The 17,175-nt window shown below is 38.9% G+C and overlaps 1 protein-coding gene across 1 annotated transcript in view; it reads left to right on the top strand.

Annotated features, from left to right (window-relative positions):
• LOC101613156 (glutamyl aminopeptidase) overlaps positions 1–17,175 on the top strand; it is an 85,668-nt gene that overhangs the window by 39,891 nt on the left and 28,602 nt on the right. The window contains exons 9-11 of the mRNA XM_045144028.1: positions 837–902; positions 1,007–1,158; positions 8,627–8,706. Coding sequence (XP_044999963.1) covers positions 837–902; positions 1,007–1,158; positions 8,627–8,706 — 298 coding nt within the window. The remainder of the gene's footprint in view (positions 1–836; positions 903–1,006; positions 1,159–8,626; positions 8,707–17,175) is intronic.

Below are 17,175 nucleotides of genomic sequence, written 5' to 3'. Positions count from 1 at the left end.
ATCCCAGCACTTGGGAGGCAGAGGTAGGAGGATAGCTGTAAATTTGAGGCCACCCTGAGACTAAATAGTGAATTCTGGGTCAGCCTGAGCCAGAGTAAGACCCTACCTAGAAAAAAAAGAAAACTAAATGTTTATATATATCACATTTTTTTTCAAAACTACATTTGGGAGTTTAATTTGTGGAAGTAGCTGTTATACTCCAACTTCTTTTTGTTTTTGTTTTTTTTTCAAATTTACAGTATATTATGTACAATTTTTATTTTATTATCCCTATTTTTTACTTTTTCTGATTATATTTATTGAAACATTATTGTTTTCTGAGTCTAATAAACAAAAAGGATCCAGTCAACTACTCATGTTTCAGAAGTTCATGTACTATTAGACTGGAGGGATTGCTCAGTGGTTAAGGTGCTTGCCTGCAAAGCCTAATGACCTAGGTTCAATTCCCCAGTACCCACGTAATGCCAGATGCACAGAGTGGCATCTGGAGTTTTTTTGCAGTGACTAGAGGCCCTGGTGCATCCATAGTTATTGCACCCCTCTGTCTTTGTATCTCTGTTTGCAGATAAATGAATGAAATATTCTAAAAATTCAAGTACTATGATAATTTCTATATTTTAAGGTGGTTGAACAAAATGAAAAGAATACTTCCTAAGATGAAAATTATATGGAGTTCAAATTTCAGTGTGCATAGTGTTTTACTGGAAAAAAAGCCATGGTCTATTTGTTTGTGGTGGCCTGTAGGTCACTATATGACATGAAAACAGAACTAAGCAACTGTGATTTCAGCTGATAGAAAAGTGTCAACTTCTAAAGTACTTGTCTTTTATATACAGATTTACTTGGAAAAATTCAAATTCAGGAATGCAAAAACTTCTGATTTTTGGGAATCACTGGAGGAGGTCAGTCCTCAAACATTTCTTTGAGTTAAAAATAATTCACCAATCATTTTTTAATCTGATTATTTTATTCTTTTACTTAATCTCAATATGTTTCTCAATCTCAGGCAAGTAGTCTGCCAGTGAGAGAAGTAATGGATACCTGGACTAGCCAGATGGGCTATCCTGTGGTTAATGTAAACAATATGAGGACTATCACACAGAAACGTTTTTTGCTGGACTCCAAAGCTGATCCTTCCCAGCCTCCTTCACCCCTTGGGTAAGGCTCTGTAATGAAGTTCCAAGAAAAAGTAGAAATCTGGCAGAAATACTGGTCACTTGCCTCTGCCCTGCTCTCGAGTAATGGTTGATGGGTGGCAATATGAAGGCACAGTGCCTTTAGGGACCATTGGGTTCAAAACTAGCCAAGTGGTGAACTGGATGCATGCATCCATTTGTTTGTTTGGGATAGTAGTGAATAGAGAATAAGGACTAAGGAAAATGGACCTATGATCATAAAGACATAAGGCAGTGTGGCTGTGTGCATCCTAGAATGATGGAAGAAAAGACAAAGCAGAAATAGTGACAGAACATAAACGGGCAGCCAGGTAATGACAGAGGACCTCCCTGTCCCGAGAAGGCTCTGTGCTCAAGGCCATTGTGAAGAGTGGAGGGCAGGAGTGTGAAGTAAATCTGAGACTAGGGCAAGTAAACCCCAGACTCTGCCATTTGGACCTGCTCCTTTCATTTCATACCATCCTCTACCTCGCCTCTGTCTATACAGGACTGTCAGAAACATGACAATGACCATAGGTAAAAACAAAGAGGGGTTGCTTCCTAAAGGTATCACTAAAATAGTGGATGATAGCCAAGGATTTCCACAATGCAGAGATTCCCAGAGCAAACCCTTCCTTATGATGATGGATGGGTTGGGCTCCTGGTCAGACCTGCTCAGTGGAGAAGTCTGTTTCTAAAACACATCTCTGTCATCAATAGTAGAGAGATTACATGCTGGCCATCAAGAATAATTGACCCAGGCATGGTGGTGCTTGCCTTTAGTCCCAGCAGTTGGGAGGCTAACGTAGGAGGATCACTTTGGGTTTGAGGCCAGTCTAGGGCTACAGAGGGAGTTCCAGGACAGCCTGGGCTATAGTGAGACTCTGCCACACAAAAAAAGAAAAGAAAAGGTAAAGAATAGTTGACTCAATTCTTTCTTAGAAGGGATTACAAGACACATGAAAAAGATGGATGAACATAAAAGTGTAAATCCCATGCAAACAACAGATGAGAAAACCTGACACTATGAAAATTGAGGAACCACAAAATAAATTTATGAGCTATATTCAGAGATCAAAGAGGGTATTATATCCATAAACTAAGACAGAATGTCTTTAAAAGGCACATTGGAAATACAGAAGGCTGCAGAAGACTAAAAGTTTGGTTGTAAAAAAAAAAAAAAGTAGGTCAACCAGAAGTAAAATTGGGTAAAATTCTACAAAAAATATAGGACAAACACATTCAACTCATAAATATGGAAGAGAGGACAAAGATGGAAAGCTTAGGGATGACTCTGAGTCTCTCCAAAAGAAAATAACCAGACATGGTGGCATAAACCTGTAATCCTATAACTCTGGAGGCAGAAGCAGGGGATTGCAACAAGCTTGAGGCCAGCCTGGTTTATATAGTGAATCCTAGGACAATTAGGTCTATAAAGACCCTCTCTCGAAAAGCATATTTAAATTAAAAATAAATATAAAAGCAAACAACAAAAATAAAAAAAATAAAACCTTAAGGGCAACTTTATCAAAGAGATTGTACAGGAATTCTGAAGGAAATGCCTTACTTAGAACATAGCACAAAATTGGAAAAACAAAAGTTGGTTATAAGTGTAGCTCAGTGGAACAGTACCTGCCATTCAGGAAACCTTAGGCTCATCTCCAGGACAGACAACATCCTATACTTAAACAAGACTTCAGGCAATTTCAGAAAGCAAAGACATGCCAATAAACATATAGCATTAGACTTCTCGCCAGCAACTCAATACAAAAGGAGAATGAAGCAATGCACTCCAGAAATGAAGCAAACAGTACTTTCAGCCTCTAATTCTATATACAAAGTAAGATAAGTGTAAAAGTACAGTAAGGACATTTTCACACACACAGTTGTATCACATGCCTTCCAAATAACACAAAGCGAGGTGAGGTGGGGTTGGGGGAAAGTCACCAGGTATGAATAAATCAGAACACAAGTGCCATAAGATCAGGAAACTGAATCACACCGGGAGAACTGAGAAAGGAAAGACAGGGGCCAGGGCTGTTCATGAGAGGGGAGCAGGATCCTGGGCCTCACATTACAGACCTCTAAGAGGAAGTCTCTCCCTTAGACAGTGTGATTAGATGATGAAATGTTTGTGAAAGACCATCACTTTGATCAGCTCTGAAAAAGAAAATCCAAAAACCAAACTCCCAGTGAAGGAGCTGGCGAAATGGCTCAGCAGTTAAGAGCACTCCCTATGTAAGCATGAGGGCCTAAGAAGATCTCAAACTACCTGACTTCAGTTACTTAGAACCCATGAAAACAACAGGGCATGGCCACGTATGTCTGAAGCCCCAGTTCTACAGTAGATGGATACCCAGTAATGGCTGGGGTATGCTGATGTGGGTAGGGGAATTTAAACCAGCAGCTCTGGGTTGAGTGAGAGACTTCATCTCAAGTAAACAGACACCTGAGTCTCTCCTCTGGTCTCCTGTGTGCATAGGGAGTGCTTATAAAAATACACACATGCATGTATGCATCACACACATTATATCACACACACACACACCAAAAAAAGACCAAATAAAAATTGTGATCCAGAAATATGAAGCAGGAAGAATATTTTATAACATTGATAGACTATAAAATAAAGGAATGTACTTGAGACCAGTGTTAAGGAAATATTGTTTAAATGGTGTAGGGGCCTTGAAATTTGACTGTAAAAAGAAAATGTAACTGCATACTTCTTGACCAACAATGTGTATCACTAAGTATATGAATTACTGCTTGTTAACTTTTATAATCAACCAACAGATAACAGGTAAAAATGTTATGATGGCAGAGATTATAAATGTGAACAGTGTCATCTTTAAAATATGGAAAATATGGGGCTGGAGAGATGGCTTAGCGGTTAAGCGCTTGCCTGCGAAGCCTAAGGACCACGGTTCGAGGCTCGGTTCCCCAGGTCCCACGTTAGCCAGATGCACAAGGGGGCGCACGCGTCTAGAGTTCGTTTGCAGTGGCTGGAAGCCCTGGCGCGCCCATTCTCTCTCTCTCTCCCTCTGTCTTTCTCTCTGTGTCTGTCGCTCTCAAATAAATAGATAAAAATTTTTTAAAAAATATGGAAAATACTTGACAATGAAAAGAGGTGAGAGGGGCCAGCTTTCTTCCTAACTTGGTGACATCACATTGTCAGTGATGCCATATTTGTAGCTTGCTGTTCATCACCATAGGAATGTCACATGGGCATGAGCAGATACTATAACTTGTCTCCTGAGAAGTGGTTTTTACCACTGACTTGCACTTGGGTGAGCAGCAAGTGATACTAAACTTTATCAAGCAAGAGAAGTAGTCTGAGTATAGTATTTGGAGGTACAATGGTGACCTATAGAAAAATTTAAAAATCATTCTATTTTGTAAAATATTATTGTTAAAGGGGAGTGGAAGTAAAAGTAATATGTGTGAGCTAATTCACCACTCTTGTGGATGGATGAGCTGGTACATATTGGCTAAATTAAAACACACAGACTACAGAACTAAAACCAGAAGCAGGTCCCGAGGGCCGGATGAGAAGGCCCAGGCTTTTCAGCACCAGCTTTTCTAGCTTGTGGTTAATGATGAATTTATGTACAAATTGCACAAGCTAATTCCCATGAGCATTGAAGCAGCACTTAGAAATTTAGCAGACTCCTGCATATAATATAGGAACTTATAAGAATGATCAATTTCATCTAAACCCTATTAGTTAAAGTTGTATTATATTCATTTCTAATTTTACAAATTGGATTAAATTCATTTCTAATTTTATAATGTGAACACCTAATTAAAAAGATATATAAATCTATTTTTTCCTATATTTTATATGGTTAAAACACAAATATATCAAATTTGGGAGACATTTCATTATGTTAAAAATCAAACCCTCAGGACATGGAGTGGCATACGCCTTTAATCCCAGCACTCAGTAAGCAGAGGTAGGAGGATCTCCATGAATTTGAGGCCACCCTGAGACTACATAGTGAATTCCCAGGCCAGCCTGGACTAGAGCAAAAAACTAAAAGGAAAAAGAAAAAAATCAAGCCCTCAACCATACCAAATAAGAATTTTTTGTCCAGACATTTAAGCATGGCTGCTGAGTTAAGGTATTCTAAGCAGTTCAATTAAACTTATAAGTCCAATATGTTATTTTCTTTAACTTGCTAGATTTTTTTTGAAAACATCTCAAATAATATAAAAGCAAACGGGCTGATAATGGCAGAACCTAACACATTTGTGAAATCCTTCATACTTGAATCTTGTCTTAGCATTATACACACTTCTGCTTTGTTACAGAATGATTTTGTATGCATTCCTAGGGTACCATCCCACCCCCCAACTAAAGGGCCCAGTCAGGCTCTCAGAACACCCAGCCCTGGAGCCAGCCCTGAGAAACTGGGTATTTCCTTCTGAGGACATCATTCAGGTCCAGCTTATCCAGCATGGATACTTGATAACTTGGAGGACTGTGAATGTAGCTCAGCTGCTAGAGTCCTTGCCTGGTATTCACAAAGCCCTGAGGTTCTCGTCCTGCACTGCATAAACCAGGCATAGTGATGCACAGCTCTAGCCCTAACACCCCTGAGGTGAAAGTAGAAGGGACAGCATTTCAGGTCCATTCTGTTGACAAAGGTTCAAGGCCTGGTGAGTCTACATGAGATTTATCAAAAATAATAAATAGCTAAGCATGATGGCATACACCTTTAATCCCAGCATTCAGAAGGCTGCAGTAGATAACTATGAGTTTGAGAATAGCAGGGATACCAAGTGAGTTCCAGATTAGGCTGAGTTAGTGTGAGACCCTGCCCCAAAAATAAATAAGTGATGAAGGGATGGCTTAGTGGTTACGGCACTTGCCTGCAAAGCCAAAGGTTCCAGGTTTGATTCCCCAGAACCCTCATAAGCCAGATGCACAAATGGCACATGCATCTGGAGTTCTTTTGCAGAGGCCCTGGCATTCTCATTCTCTTTCTCTCTCTGTCTCGCTTGCCTTCTTGCTCTCTGCTTTCAAGTAAATAAAATAAAAGAATTATTAATCTCTTAAAAGCTTTACTGAAAATAAAATAAAAAGTAATGGGCTGGGGTGCTGCTGTGAGATCACTCAGGAGTGTCTATATATATGGCTCTACCTTTTCTTTATTTTGGAATGAAAGGATGTGATGGAGAAAACTTCTTTTTTCTTTCACCTTTCCTCCCATGACACATGTATTAAAATATCTGACTTGTTTTCAGGTGATAATTCATTCACCAAAGACAATATTATAGTTGGGGCGGTTCATTTCGCTACTTCTAAACCATTTCTTTATAGTTACTGTTTTATGTCCTAGCACATTAGATTAGTCATATTTAATGTTGCTAGAGTTTGCATGTTAAAATTTAAAAAAAAAATCCTGTCTTGCAAAATAAACTTCCACTGGGAAAGTTTCCCAGTAATTGTTTCCTTCTGTCAGATGTAGGATCTGATTTGTTAAGACAAAGACAGGAGGAATTCACAGTGAAGAGGTAGTTAGGGACTTCCGTCCCATCAGCTCAAAACCCGAGTCGACTGTTTGTGACTACCCAGACCCAGTATATGTAGGTTTTATGAACTGTACAGACAAACATACCACTGCCAAAAAATACTCCAAAGGAATCAGTTAAGAGTCCTGCATAGGTTTAAAACAAAGCATTGCTTCTTTTATGAAAATAGTAAAATTAAATTCTCCTGGATGGATATAAATTTTATTACATTTTAAAAGGTAGAAATGCCAACCCCAATTTTGTGCTATGAAGTTGAGTATTGAATTAAACCAACTGTGGTCATTTGAATGTATGTCCCTGCCATAGACTCAGATGTTTTATTAAAGCCTGTAACTTGGATTCCCATTTGCTTGGCTGCAAGAGGTGTCACTGGGGGCAGATCCTGGGTTCCAGTCCAAAGGTGTGTTTGAGGGTGGATCTGCTTTCCAGCCTAAAGATATGCAGAGCAGTCTCAGTTCTGCCAGGCTCCCTGCTACTGGCTGCCAGTACCTGGTACCCAGTACCCTGCTATTTGCTATTCCTTTGTGTTTGCTTGTCCTGCTGGCTGGTGGTGGTTTCTCTCTGTGTGGATCTGTAAAGGGGGCCAGCCTCTTCCACCATTGTGGAACTTCCCCTGGACCTGTACACTTCAAATAAATCCCTTCTTCCCATAAACTGTGTGGTTTGGATGTTCATCCCAGCAAAGTGGAGCTGACTACAACACCAACTTTGAGTGGGAAGTCGAGCCCACTGTTGGATCAAAGATTCACCTACATGCTGAGATCTTCATTTTCTGGTGTGTGAGATGAGCTGAAAACTAGCCATGAAAAACACATTTATGTTCTTTTTTTTTTTTTTTTTGAGATTCCAAAACTAAACATTAAGTATATAGTATATATCAAAACACAGAGCTAGCCAGGCTGAGTAGCACAGGTCTGTGATTGCAGCTACTATGGGGAAGCTGGTCCATGAAGCATGAGGACCTCAGGTTCAAGCCCTGCCTGAGTTGAAATGCAGCCCAGGTAATTTAGAAGGCCCTTGACTCAAATTAGAAAGTTAAAGCATCTTTGAGTGTATGCATGGCAAGCAAGAAGCCCTAGAGTCAACCCCCAGTTCCATAAAAACAAAACAAAAACAAAGTTAACTCCCTTCTCTTCCTTTCCCACTATCCTAGGGAATACTAACTAAAAAGAACACTTGGAAACTTCTTAAATAAGCTTGCCTGGTGATTTTTTTTTTTTTTTTACTTGTCCTCATGTTTTGAGAGATATTTAGAAAACAACCCTAGACTCTTGGGGGGTGGGATTGTAAAATTATAATTTATTTATTTATATGAGAGGGAAGGAGATAGAGACAGAGACACAGAGAGGGAAAGAGAGAGGGAGAGAATGAGCATGCCAGGGCCTCCAGCTGCTGCAAACCAACTCCAGATGCGTGTGCCACCTTGTACATCTGGCTTATGTGGGTCCTGGGGAATCAGACCTGGGTTCTTTGGCTTTGCAGGCAAGTATCTTAACCACTAAGCAATCTCTCCAGCCCATAGAATTATAAGTTACAAAATAGATTTTCTTCATAGAATTTTGCAGATTATCCTGAATTCCAGGTGTTTTTTGAAACACTTGGAAATTATCATGTGTTCAGGGTCTGTTTAAAATATTTATACAAACTATACAAAATCTTGTTTCCAAGGCCTCAAAGTGTTATATTGAAGAACTTTTTTCAACCTTTCTTAACTTTTTGGTGCAAATTTTTACATGTTATACATTTACATAAATTGAGACCTGTCAATCACATGGCCTATTTTCACCACTAAAATGTATTTAATTCATTGTTTTTGTTGTACACTACACACTGGACAATCCCTTCTAAGGAAAATATAATTATGTTCTGATTTTTAAAAATTTTGATTTGTAATCTTTTAGTAATTAAGTTAAATTTTTCTGTTTTGAAAATTTTAGTTACACATGGAATATTCCAGTTAAATGGACCGAAAGTAATGTTTCAAGTACCATAGTCTACAATAGGTCAGAACAAGGAGGTAAATATAACTAACTGATTTATTTCTTCTTTGAATTGATATACTTCATTAATCTAATCAAAATATAAAGAAATAACAATAAAGTCAAAACTTTTAAATTTCAGCTTAGAGTAATCTCTTTCTCTATCAATAATTCTAAATGTTCATCTATAATGTGAGCTTTTCTACCTTGAGATTTCTTTTTAATGACTTCCCATGTGTAATACAGTAATAAATTCCCATATCCAAAGGAGAAATTTTACATAACCACCCTTGGAAAGTCACTGTGTAAACTGACTTCCCTCCCTCCCCTTCTTTTCTCCTTCTCTCCTTCCTCTCTTCTTTCCTTCAACCTTCCTTCCTTCCTTCTTTTGTTTCTATGTCCTCTTTTCTTTCCAGGTTAAATATGCTTACTGAATTAGAACATTCATTTGCTTGAAATATATTTTCTTGTTCTATAATCTTCCTTTTCCCTATTTGAAAAAAGTTAGAATATATGAAAACAAAGAGATCCTAAGTGAGAGCTAAGTAAGGAAGCTTTCGAAGCAACCCCAGGAGAATCTCGCTCTTTCCACTCCACCACGTGCTTCCCTGTGTTCTACAAAATGTCTTATCTGAGGCAAGGCAGACCCCTTTGCACTCTGACCTCTGAAAACATGGACTCAGAAGAACATTCACTGTGGGCTTTCCTAGTGGCTTTTAGAAGCTAAAAACAGACCACTTTTCCTTTACCTGCACATGCCTTCTTGAGCCTACAAAACATAAAAATAACATGTTTGATTTCACCTAAAAAATTAAGTTTTACCATTCCCAGTATATTGTCTCCATTCTTTTTTAAAAAGCCTTACTGGGATATAATTTATAAAATACATTTCATTTACTCATTCATATTTTGCCATGCTAGATATCAAACTCAGAGTATACAAAGCACATGGCTGATTAATGAACTGCATTCCTTTGTTTATAATTCACCTGGTGAAGGCAAGTGTATCATCCAGGCTATGGATGTGGCACAGTTGTTGAGTCTTGCCTAGCAGGCAAGAGGCCTTTGGTTCAGTCCCCAGTATAAAACCAGATGTGGTGACACACTTCTGTAATCACAGCACTCCATTGGAACCTGTCTCAAAAAATAAACAAAAACAAAACAAGTAAATATGTTGTATCATCCAGTCCTATTTTTTTTATTATTTTTTTTAATTTTTTTTTAAATTTATTTATTTGAGAGCGACAGACACAGGGAGAAAGACAGATAGAGGGAGAGAGAGAGAATGGGCGCGCCAGGGCTTCCAGCCTCTGCAAACGAACTCCAGACGCGTGTGCCCCCTTGTGCATCTGGCTAACGTGGGACCTGGGGAACCGAGCCTCGAACTGGGGTCCTTAGGCTTCACAGGCAAGCGCTTAACTGCTATGCCATCTCTCCAGCCCAATTATTATTATTTTTTTTTTTTGGTTTTTCGAGGTAGGGTCTCACTCTGGCTCAGGCTGACCTGGAACTCACTATGTAGTCTCAGGGTGGCCTCAAACTCTCGGAGATCCTCCTACCTCAGCCTCCCAAGTGCTGGGATTAAAGGTGTGCGCCACCACGCCCGGCTCCTATTTTTTTTTTATTATATTCCTATGCATAGGAAATCATTACCATGGTCAATTTCATCACCTCAGAAAGAGACACAGACCATTAGCTATTGTTTCTCTATACTCCAACATCTGTAGCCCCTAAGCAACCATTAAACTTATGCCTCTATAGAGTTTCCTATTCTGGGCATTTATTTTATAGAATTTTATAATAATACTTTGTGAGTGCTTTTTCTTTAGAGACTATGAGACAGAATTGGTGCTCCAGGGTTTCAGCTGTTGCAATTGAACTCAAGACACTTTTGCCACCTAGTGGGCATGTGCAACCTTGGACTTGCCTCACCTTTGTGTGTCTGGCTTATGTGGGATCTGGAGAGTTGAACATGGGCCCTTAGGCTTTGCAGGCAAGTGCCTTAACCACTAAGCCATCTCTCCAGCCCTATGAGTGCCTTTTGAAGAAACATCCAAATTGCAGTATGCATTCATTTTTTTCCAGTTTTGTGTGTGCATGTGTGCAATAGATATGCCTGTGTGTACATGTGTTCATGTGTATGCATGCATGTGGAAGATAGAAGTTGACATAAAGTGTCTGTCACAATTGCTCTCCAGTTAATTTTATTTATTCATTCATTTTTGAGATAGGATCTCTCACTGAGCCTACAGATCACTGATGTGGCTATACTTGCTAGCCAGCAAGCCCTAGGGCGTCTCCTATTTCTGCTTCCCTGGCACTGAGATTATTATAGGCACTTGTTGACATGGCCAGTTTTTGAATGCTCAGGGGTCTCAACTCAGATGCCCATGTTTTCAAGTACTTTTTGACTAGGCTATCTCCCCAGCCCACTTCCTGCCTTTTAATTACCAGATTATACTGTATTATATGATATGCCCCCTTTTCTCTGCTCATTAGGTGAGGGAGACTTATGTCATCTCATTTCTGCATAATATTAGTACAATCCGTTGCATAGTGGTTTTTCTGTGTCTTCTAGCATTCTTGTTTTCCCCTTTAATGTTTCTTCTTAACTTTTATTATGAACTCTTAGTGAGGTAAGACTTCTATGGGGCTACTCCTGACCGAGGATGCTATCACAAGAAAACGTTCATCATTTATGCTCGTGACTATTATAACATTATGATCAACAATTCTGAATTTTCCAGAAATTCCAGATCAATACCACTTTTCCTAGTATTTATATATTTATGCACACTTGAGTACTAAGCTATATGTCTTGTGGTTTCTCTTCTGACCATTTTCTTATTCATATGCATAGTTGCCAAAGGCAAGTGGGAAAGTCAGCAAAAATAGAAAAGTAAAAATGTGTAACAGGCATAATAAGCAGGCAGGGGCTTCATTGGGACATTTTTTGTGGATTTGCTTTAATTGTCACCACATATTTCCCCCATTGGTCACCATGTTTAAGTGAAGGTTTGAAGACTTTCTGGGCAGCAGCTTGATTTGTTGTTTACAAACTGAAAATCATGAATAATTCAACCATCCAAACACAATATGCCCAGCCTTTCCATGGAACAAAGATTCCATACAAGTGAATATTCTAGATAACAAAGGCTTACTCAAGCTTTACATAAAATAAATTTCAAGAGTTCTGAATAATTATTTTAGTTGGAATATAAATATGTGGAATACTTAATTTTTAATTTATTAACTAATTCTCTCAATAAGTATTTTTGTTTGTTTATTTGAGAGAAAAAAAAGAGAAAATGGGTGCACCAGGTCTCTTGCCACTGAACTCCAAATGTCTGGGGTTGGTCAACAGGCAGATCTGTCAGAGGAGGCTGGTGTGGAAATGCAGATGTTAAGGGCAGTCACAGAACAAGAATCCTTTCAAACCTGGGCCTATAAGAAAACTTGCTAAGGAAAAGACACCTAAATCAAGAGCTCAGAGGCTATGGTAGAGTCTGAAAGATAATGTTGATCAGTTGAAGTGGGGACTTGTGCTTTGGATTGGAAGTCTAATGTCAGAGAGGAGAAAGAGCTCAACTGCTCTATTCTAACTGTTGAATAATACATTTAATGCCAAATTTAATACAACTATTGACTAGTCTGTGTCTACCCAACACATTTTTGGCTGTGGCTGCTATTCTGTTTCTCTAGCAGGCACTATCAGCAAGCAGTGAGAAATTGTTTATTGAATGAATGATTGAGTGAATTAATGACCCAATGGAGAGGCTCAGGGGTTCACAGAGCTATGATGCCAACCCTGCCTTTATCTGAAACGACAGAATCATGATTCAGCACTTAGCCAGAAACAAACTAAACATCTTCCTACTTCAAAGTACCTGCTCCATTTTTAGGCTGTGCCATAAGTTCCTGTTTCCTGTTTGAGGCTGTCTTCAACTCAGAGCACAAATACCCAACAGTCCTGAGTGAACTGAATAGGCAGTCAGCTCATATTACCTGTCCTACCTCCTTGGTCTTGGCTTCTTTGATGATTCATTAGTTAGAAATTCCCTAGGCAATAATAGGGCTTCATGAGATTTTGTTTATTACATGTATATTGTACATGGTATTGGAAGCAGTAGAGAAAAACTTAAGCCTGTAATTTCTAACAAAAGTAGATGCCTATCCCCAAATATTTTCTGGCTATTCTAGCCTCCAATGAAAAGTTCTCACTTTAAACTGTTAAGAGACTGTGCCCTGCTTTGGATGGATTTAGTCTGTGTTAAGAGGAATTTATTCTTATCAAAATGCATTGCATTATCTTTACTGCTGCTATTAGTAGTCATTTGGATTTTATGATAAGATAATCATTGTGAGTACTTTTTCTTATAATATATTTCATGCTCTCAGGTTCATCAGCCCCTGTTTCTAATGTTGATACTTAATTTTTTTATGTATGCATGTGTACTGTGTGTGTTGATAAGTATGTGAGTACTCATGCATGTGTTTGTGTACATGCATGTGTGTGATCATGTGGAAGTTAGACAACAACTTCAGTTATTCTTCTCAGGTATGCTGTCCACTTTTTGTGCGTGATAGGGCCTCTCTCTGGCATGGAGTTCATCAGTTAGGTGAGACTAGTTGCCCAGCAAGCCCAGAGATCCACCTGTCTCCATCTCCTCCACTGCTGGGGCTACAATCACACTCCTCTACACCAGGAACTTACACGGGTACTGGAGATGCAACTTATATCTTCATGCTTGTAAGGCAAGCACTGAACCAACAGAGCTATTTCCGCAGCCCTATTTATTAGTTAATATTTTCATTATTTATCATTGCTCTTTAAGCTCATTTGCTCTATGTTTCTTTAACTAAGTTGTAAGCTTCTTGAGGACACAAACTACACAATATACTTCTTGTGCTCTGCCTGCTATCAACAAAGTCCTATGCACATCCTAAGAGCTTGGTAAGCCCTTGCTTGATGGAGGGTTATTTGCCTCAGAATGCTATTCTTTTAGAAGTTGCTGGTGTGTTCTTTTAGTTGCTTAGTATCGGTTACTATTTTTTTCTGACTGTGAATTTACATCTAGTAGTATAATACATTTCACTTTTAATTTACTGCTTCTTTTTGAGGTACGGTATTGCTCTAGCCCAGGCTGACCTGAAATTCACTATGTAGTCTGAGGCTGGTCTCAAACGTATAGTGGTGCTCCAACCTCTACTTCTTGGGTGCTGGGATTCAAGGTGTGCGTCACCATGTCGGGTTAATTCATTGCTTTCTATCACTTAGCAGGACTTAAGGTTACCACAGGGTAAACAAGTAACTATCTTGTGAAAACACAGTATTTCCCCTTAGGGATTCCTATAGGTCTAAGGCTCAGAAGAGGTGTAGACTTTGGGATGGTGGTTTTTATATTTCTTATGTCCAGACTGTGAGTAGTTTATACAATCAAGTTCTGAGTTTCATAGAAATAGAATTTACTAAAAAAAAAAAAAATGCATACTAAGTAAATTTAAATATTTATTAACAAACTGATACTGAGTACATATTTTTACATATGTTAAGGAGGAGAGGACTTTCTTCAGGTGTCCAAGCTAAGTCATGTGCAAGATGCACACCTGGATTCAGTTATGCTGCTCAGAGCCAGTTTGTCAGTTCAGCCCTGGTCAACCAAGTCGTAGAAGATTTATTCACCTAAACCAAACATGCAAGAGATTAAGCAAGAATGCTAATTTGTTAATTTACACAGATAAGGTATATTGGCCTAGTGAACCAGCATACTTGTGTCAGCTAATTAGGTATGTCTTCCCAGGAAGAAAGTTGACTTAATAAGGATTAGGGGAGAGTTAAGGTAGATCAATTATTTTAAAGGTGTCATCAAGCTGTGATAGCCTGATTTATTGCATTATCCAGGTGAGGCTAATTATTGTACTTAGAAACTATTAATGGTGGTTTGATGCAATAAAAGTTTGTTTGTGCAACTGTCCCAAGGAGGTATTTCTGGCTTGCCCTCTGTCTTGGGTAGCTATCTACTAAAAGTAGCTTAGACATTTGGTTTTCTTCCTTCTTGTGGTTCCAGTATACCCACAATGTTGAAATACCTTAGTGGGTCCTTTGCAAGTGGAAAGAAACAGGAAGATAAGAGAAAGATCAGGCCTACCAGTCATCTGTATATGTAGCTCTCATTTACTTATTTAAGAGAGGGAAAAAGTGAATACAGGTGCACCAACCAGGGCCTCCTGCCCCTGTAAACACATGCACCACTTTGTGCATCTGGCTTTACATGCATACTGGGGAATTGAACCTGGGCTCTTAGGAACTGCGAGCAGGACCTTTAACTACTGAGCAATCTCTCCAGCCCTGTATCTAGTTCTCAATCATACACTGTTACCTAGACACAAGGGAATCTGATATATGTAGTCTAAATGTATACCCAGCAAGAGAAGGGAACAGTGTGGTCTACAATTCCCAGGCCCCTCCTCTGTTATACACTATTTTGAATTGGACTAGACTTTTTTTAAATGTCCAGAACTATGTGCTGGGCAGGTTGGAGGCTCAGGAGCAGGTCTTCTTTACCCAGCTGTCTTTTGCGGTTATTCTTTCCCATTGCCAAAATCATCACTAGTGAAAAATCTTTCCTCATGATAAGCAGGTAGCATTTTTCCAAACTCCTTTTCACTACATATTACATATCAAAACGACAGTTGGGTGTACTGGTGCACATCTGTATTTAAGCTTTAGGGAATCTGAGGAAGGAGAGTCATGAGTTCAAGGCTGGTCAAGGATACTTAACAAGTTCCAGTTTAGCCTGGGCTAAATAGCATAACCCTGTTGTAAAGAAGCAAGCAAACTAACTAACTTCCTTTGCAGGCAGATTCTTTAGGTCACCTGCTGAGATTTGAGAGAAAGCCTGAATTATAACTGATGTTACTATAAATTAATCTCTCTATGTGTCTCCTTAACTTGCTCTACAAGATCTCACTAAGTTGCCACAGGTGTCATGCTCCTCCAACCTTAGTATACTGAGCAGCTGGGATCGCATGTGTATGCCATAACTTGCAACACAAATACTTCCTTGAATGGGGAATTTGTTAAAAGCATTACCAAAAATGGAATCCATTTTACTTAATTCCAAAGAGTGAAATTTCTTAGCAAGAGCTCTTCCCTTTCCCCAGAAATAATTCACTCTACATAGTAAGAAACACAAATTGAGTGATAAAGGGTACTGTGTGGGCATTAAACTTACATTTTTTAGAGTTTTTTAAATTTAATTAATTTATTTATTTGAGAAAGTGAGAGAGGAAAAGAGGCAGACAAAGAGAAAAGGAGAGAGGAAGAGAGAGAGTGAGAGAATGGGCATGCCAGGGCCTCTAGCCACTGCAAACGAACTCCAGATGCATATGCCACCTTGTGCATCTGGCTTAGGTGGGTCCTGGGGAATCAAACCGTGGTCCTTTGGCTTTGCAAGCAAACACCTTAACCACTCTCCAGCCACAAACTTACATTTTTAAACATAAATGCTATTTCAGGGTACTAGCAACATAATTTCAACTGACCAAGGATTACTAATCACAAAGAATAGGTAGAGTACCATCATATATGTTGTGTGCCTGCTTGTATATGCACATGGAAGATACACACATGCAGTGACACACAGAAGATAAAAACAAATTAAGCTATGGAGGGTAATTTTTTTAATTTTTTAAAAGTGTTTTTAATTTATTTGCAAGGATAGAGAGAAAGACTGAATGGCAGAGAGAAGGAATGGGCATGCCAGAGCCAAGTGCCACTGTAAACAAACTCCAGATTCATGTGCTACTTTGTGCATCTGGCTTTACATGGGTGTTGAGGAATTGAACCCAGGACATCAGACTTTGCCAGCAAGTGCCTTTGACTGTTGAGCCATCTCTCCAACCCTATGGGTGGTAATTTTGATATTATCCTATATACTTGTTTTAATTTATTTATTTGTTTATTTTTATTTACTTTTTTTTTTTGAGAAATGCCATCCCTATATAGTCCTGACTGGCCTGAAACTAGCAGTGACCCTTCTGTCTCCGCCTCCTGAGTGCTGGGAATACAGGCATGTGCCTTACTTTATTTTCAAGTATATTCCATAAACAATACATGCTAGTGTTACAATCACAAAAAATATTAAAAGGAAACATGTATACTCACATCTATGTGTCTCCAAAATAGGTGATGACAGTTTGGTCTCACTTGCTTCATTACATAAGGTAACAGCCCAACAGTATTTTGCTACTGATGACTCCTCTGCAAGTAGCATGAACTTGGAAAGTCCTTAATAGCAGACTTCCTGGATCTCAACTTCCTCATCTATAAGGTGTGAAAAATCACAGTAACTTTAGACAGGCTTAACTGTGTACATATAAAGCACAGTAAATTACTCCAGTATTTAGATGGATTGCCAGGAACTTCTCAATGTTATTTATATTTGCTTCACTATTTATAGAACTGGCAGTCTATCGCCTTTCATAATAATGGGGAGAGCGACCAT

This window comes from Jaculus jaculus, chromosome 2 (assembly GCF_020740685.1).
Source record: "Jaculus jaculus isolate mJacJac1 chromosome 2, mJacJac1.mat.Y.cur, whole genome shotgun sequence".
NCBI lineage: Eukaryota > Metazoa > Chordata > Mammalia > Rodentia > Dipodidae > Jaculus > Jaculus jaculus.
This window is presented reverse-complemented; position numbering and strand designations above follow the sequence as displayed.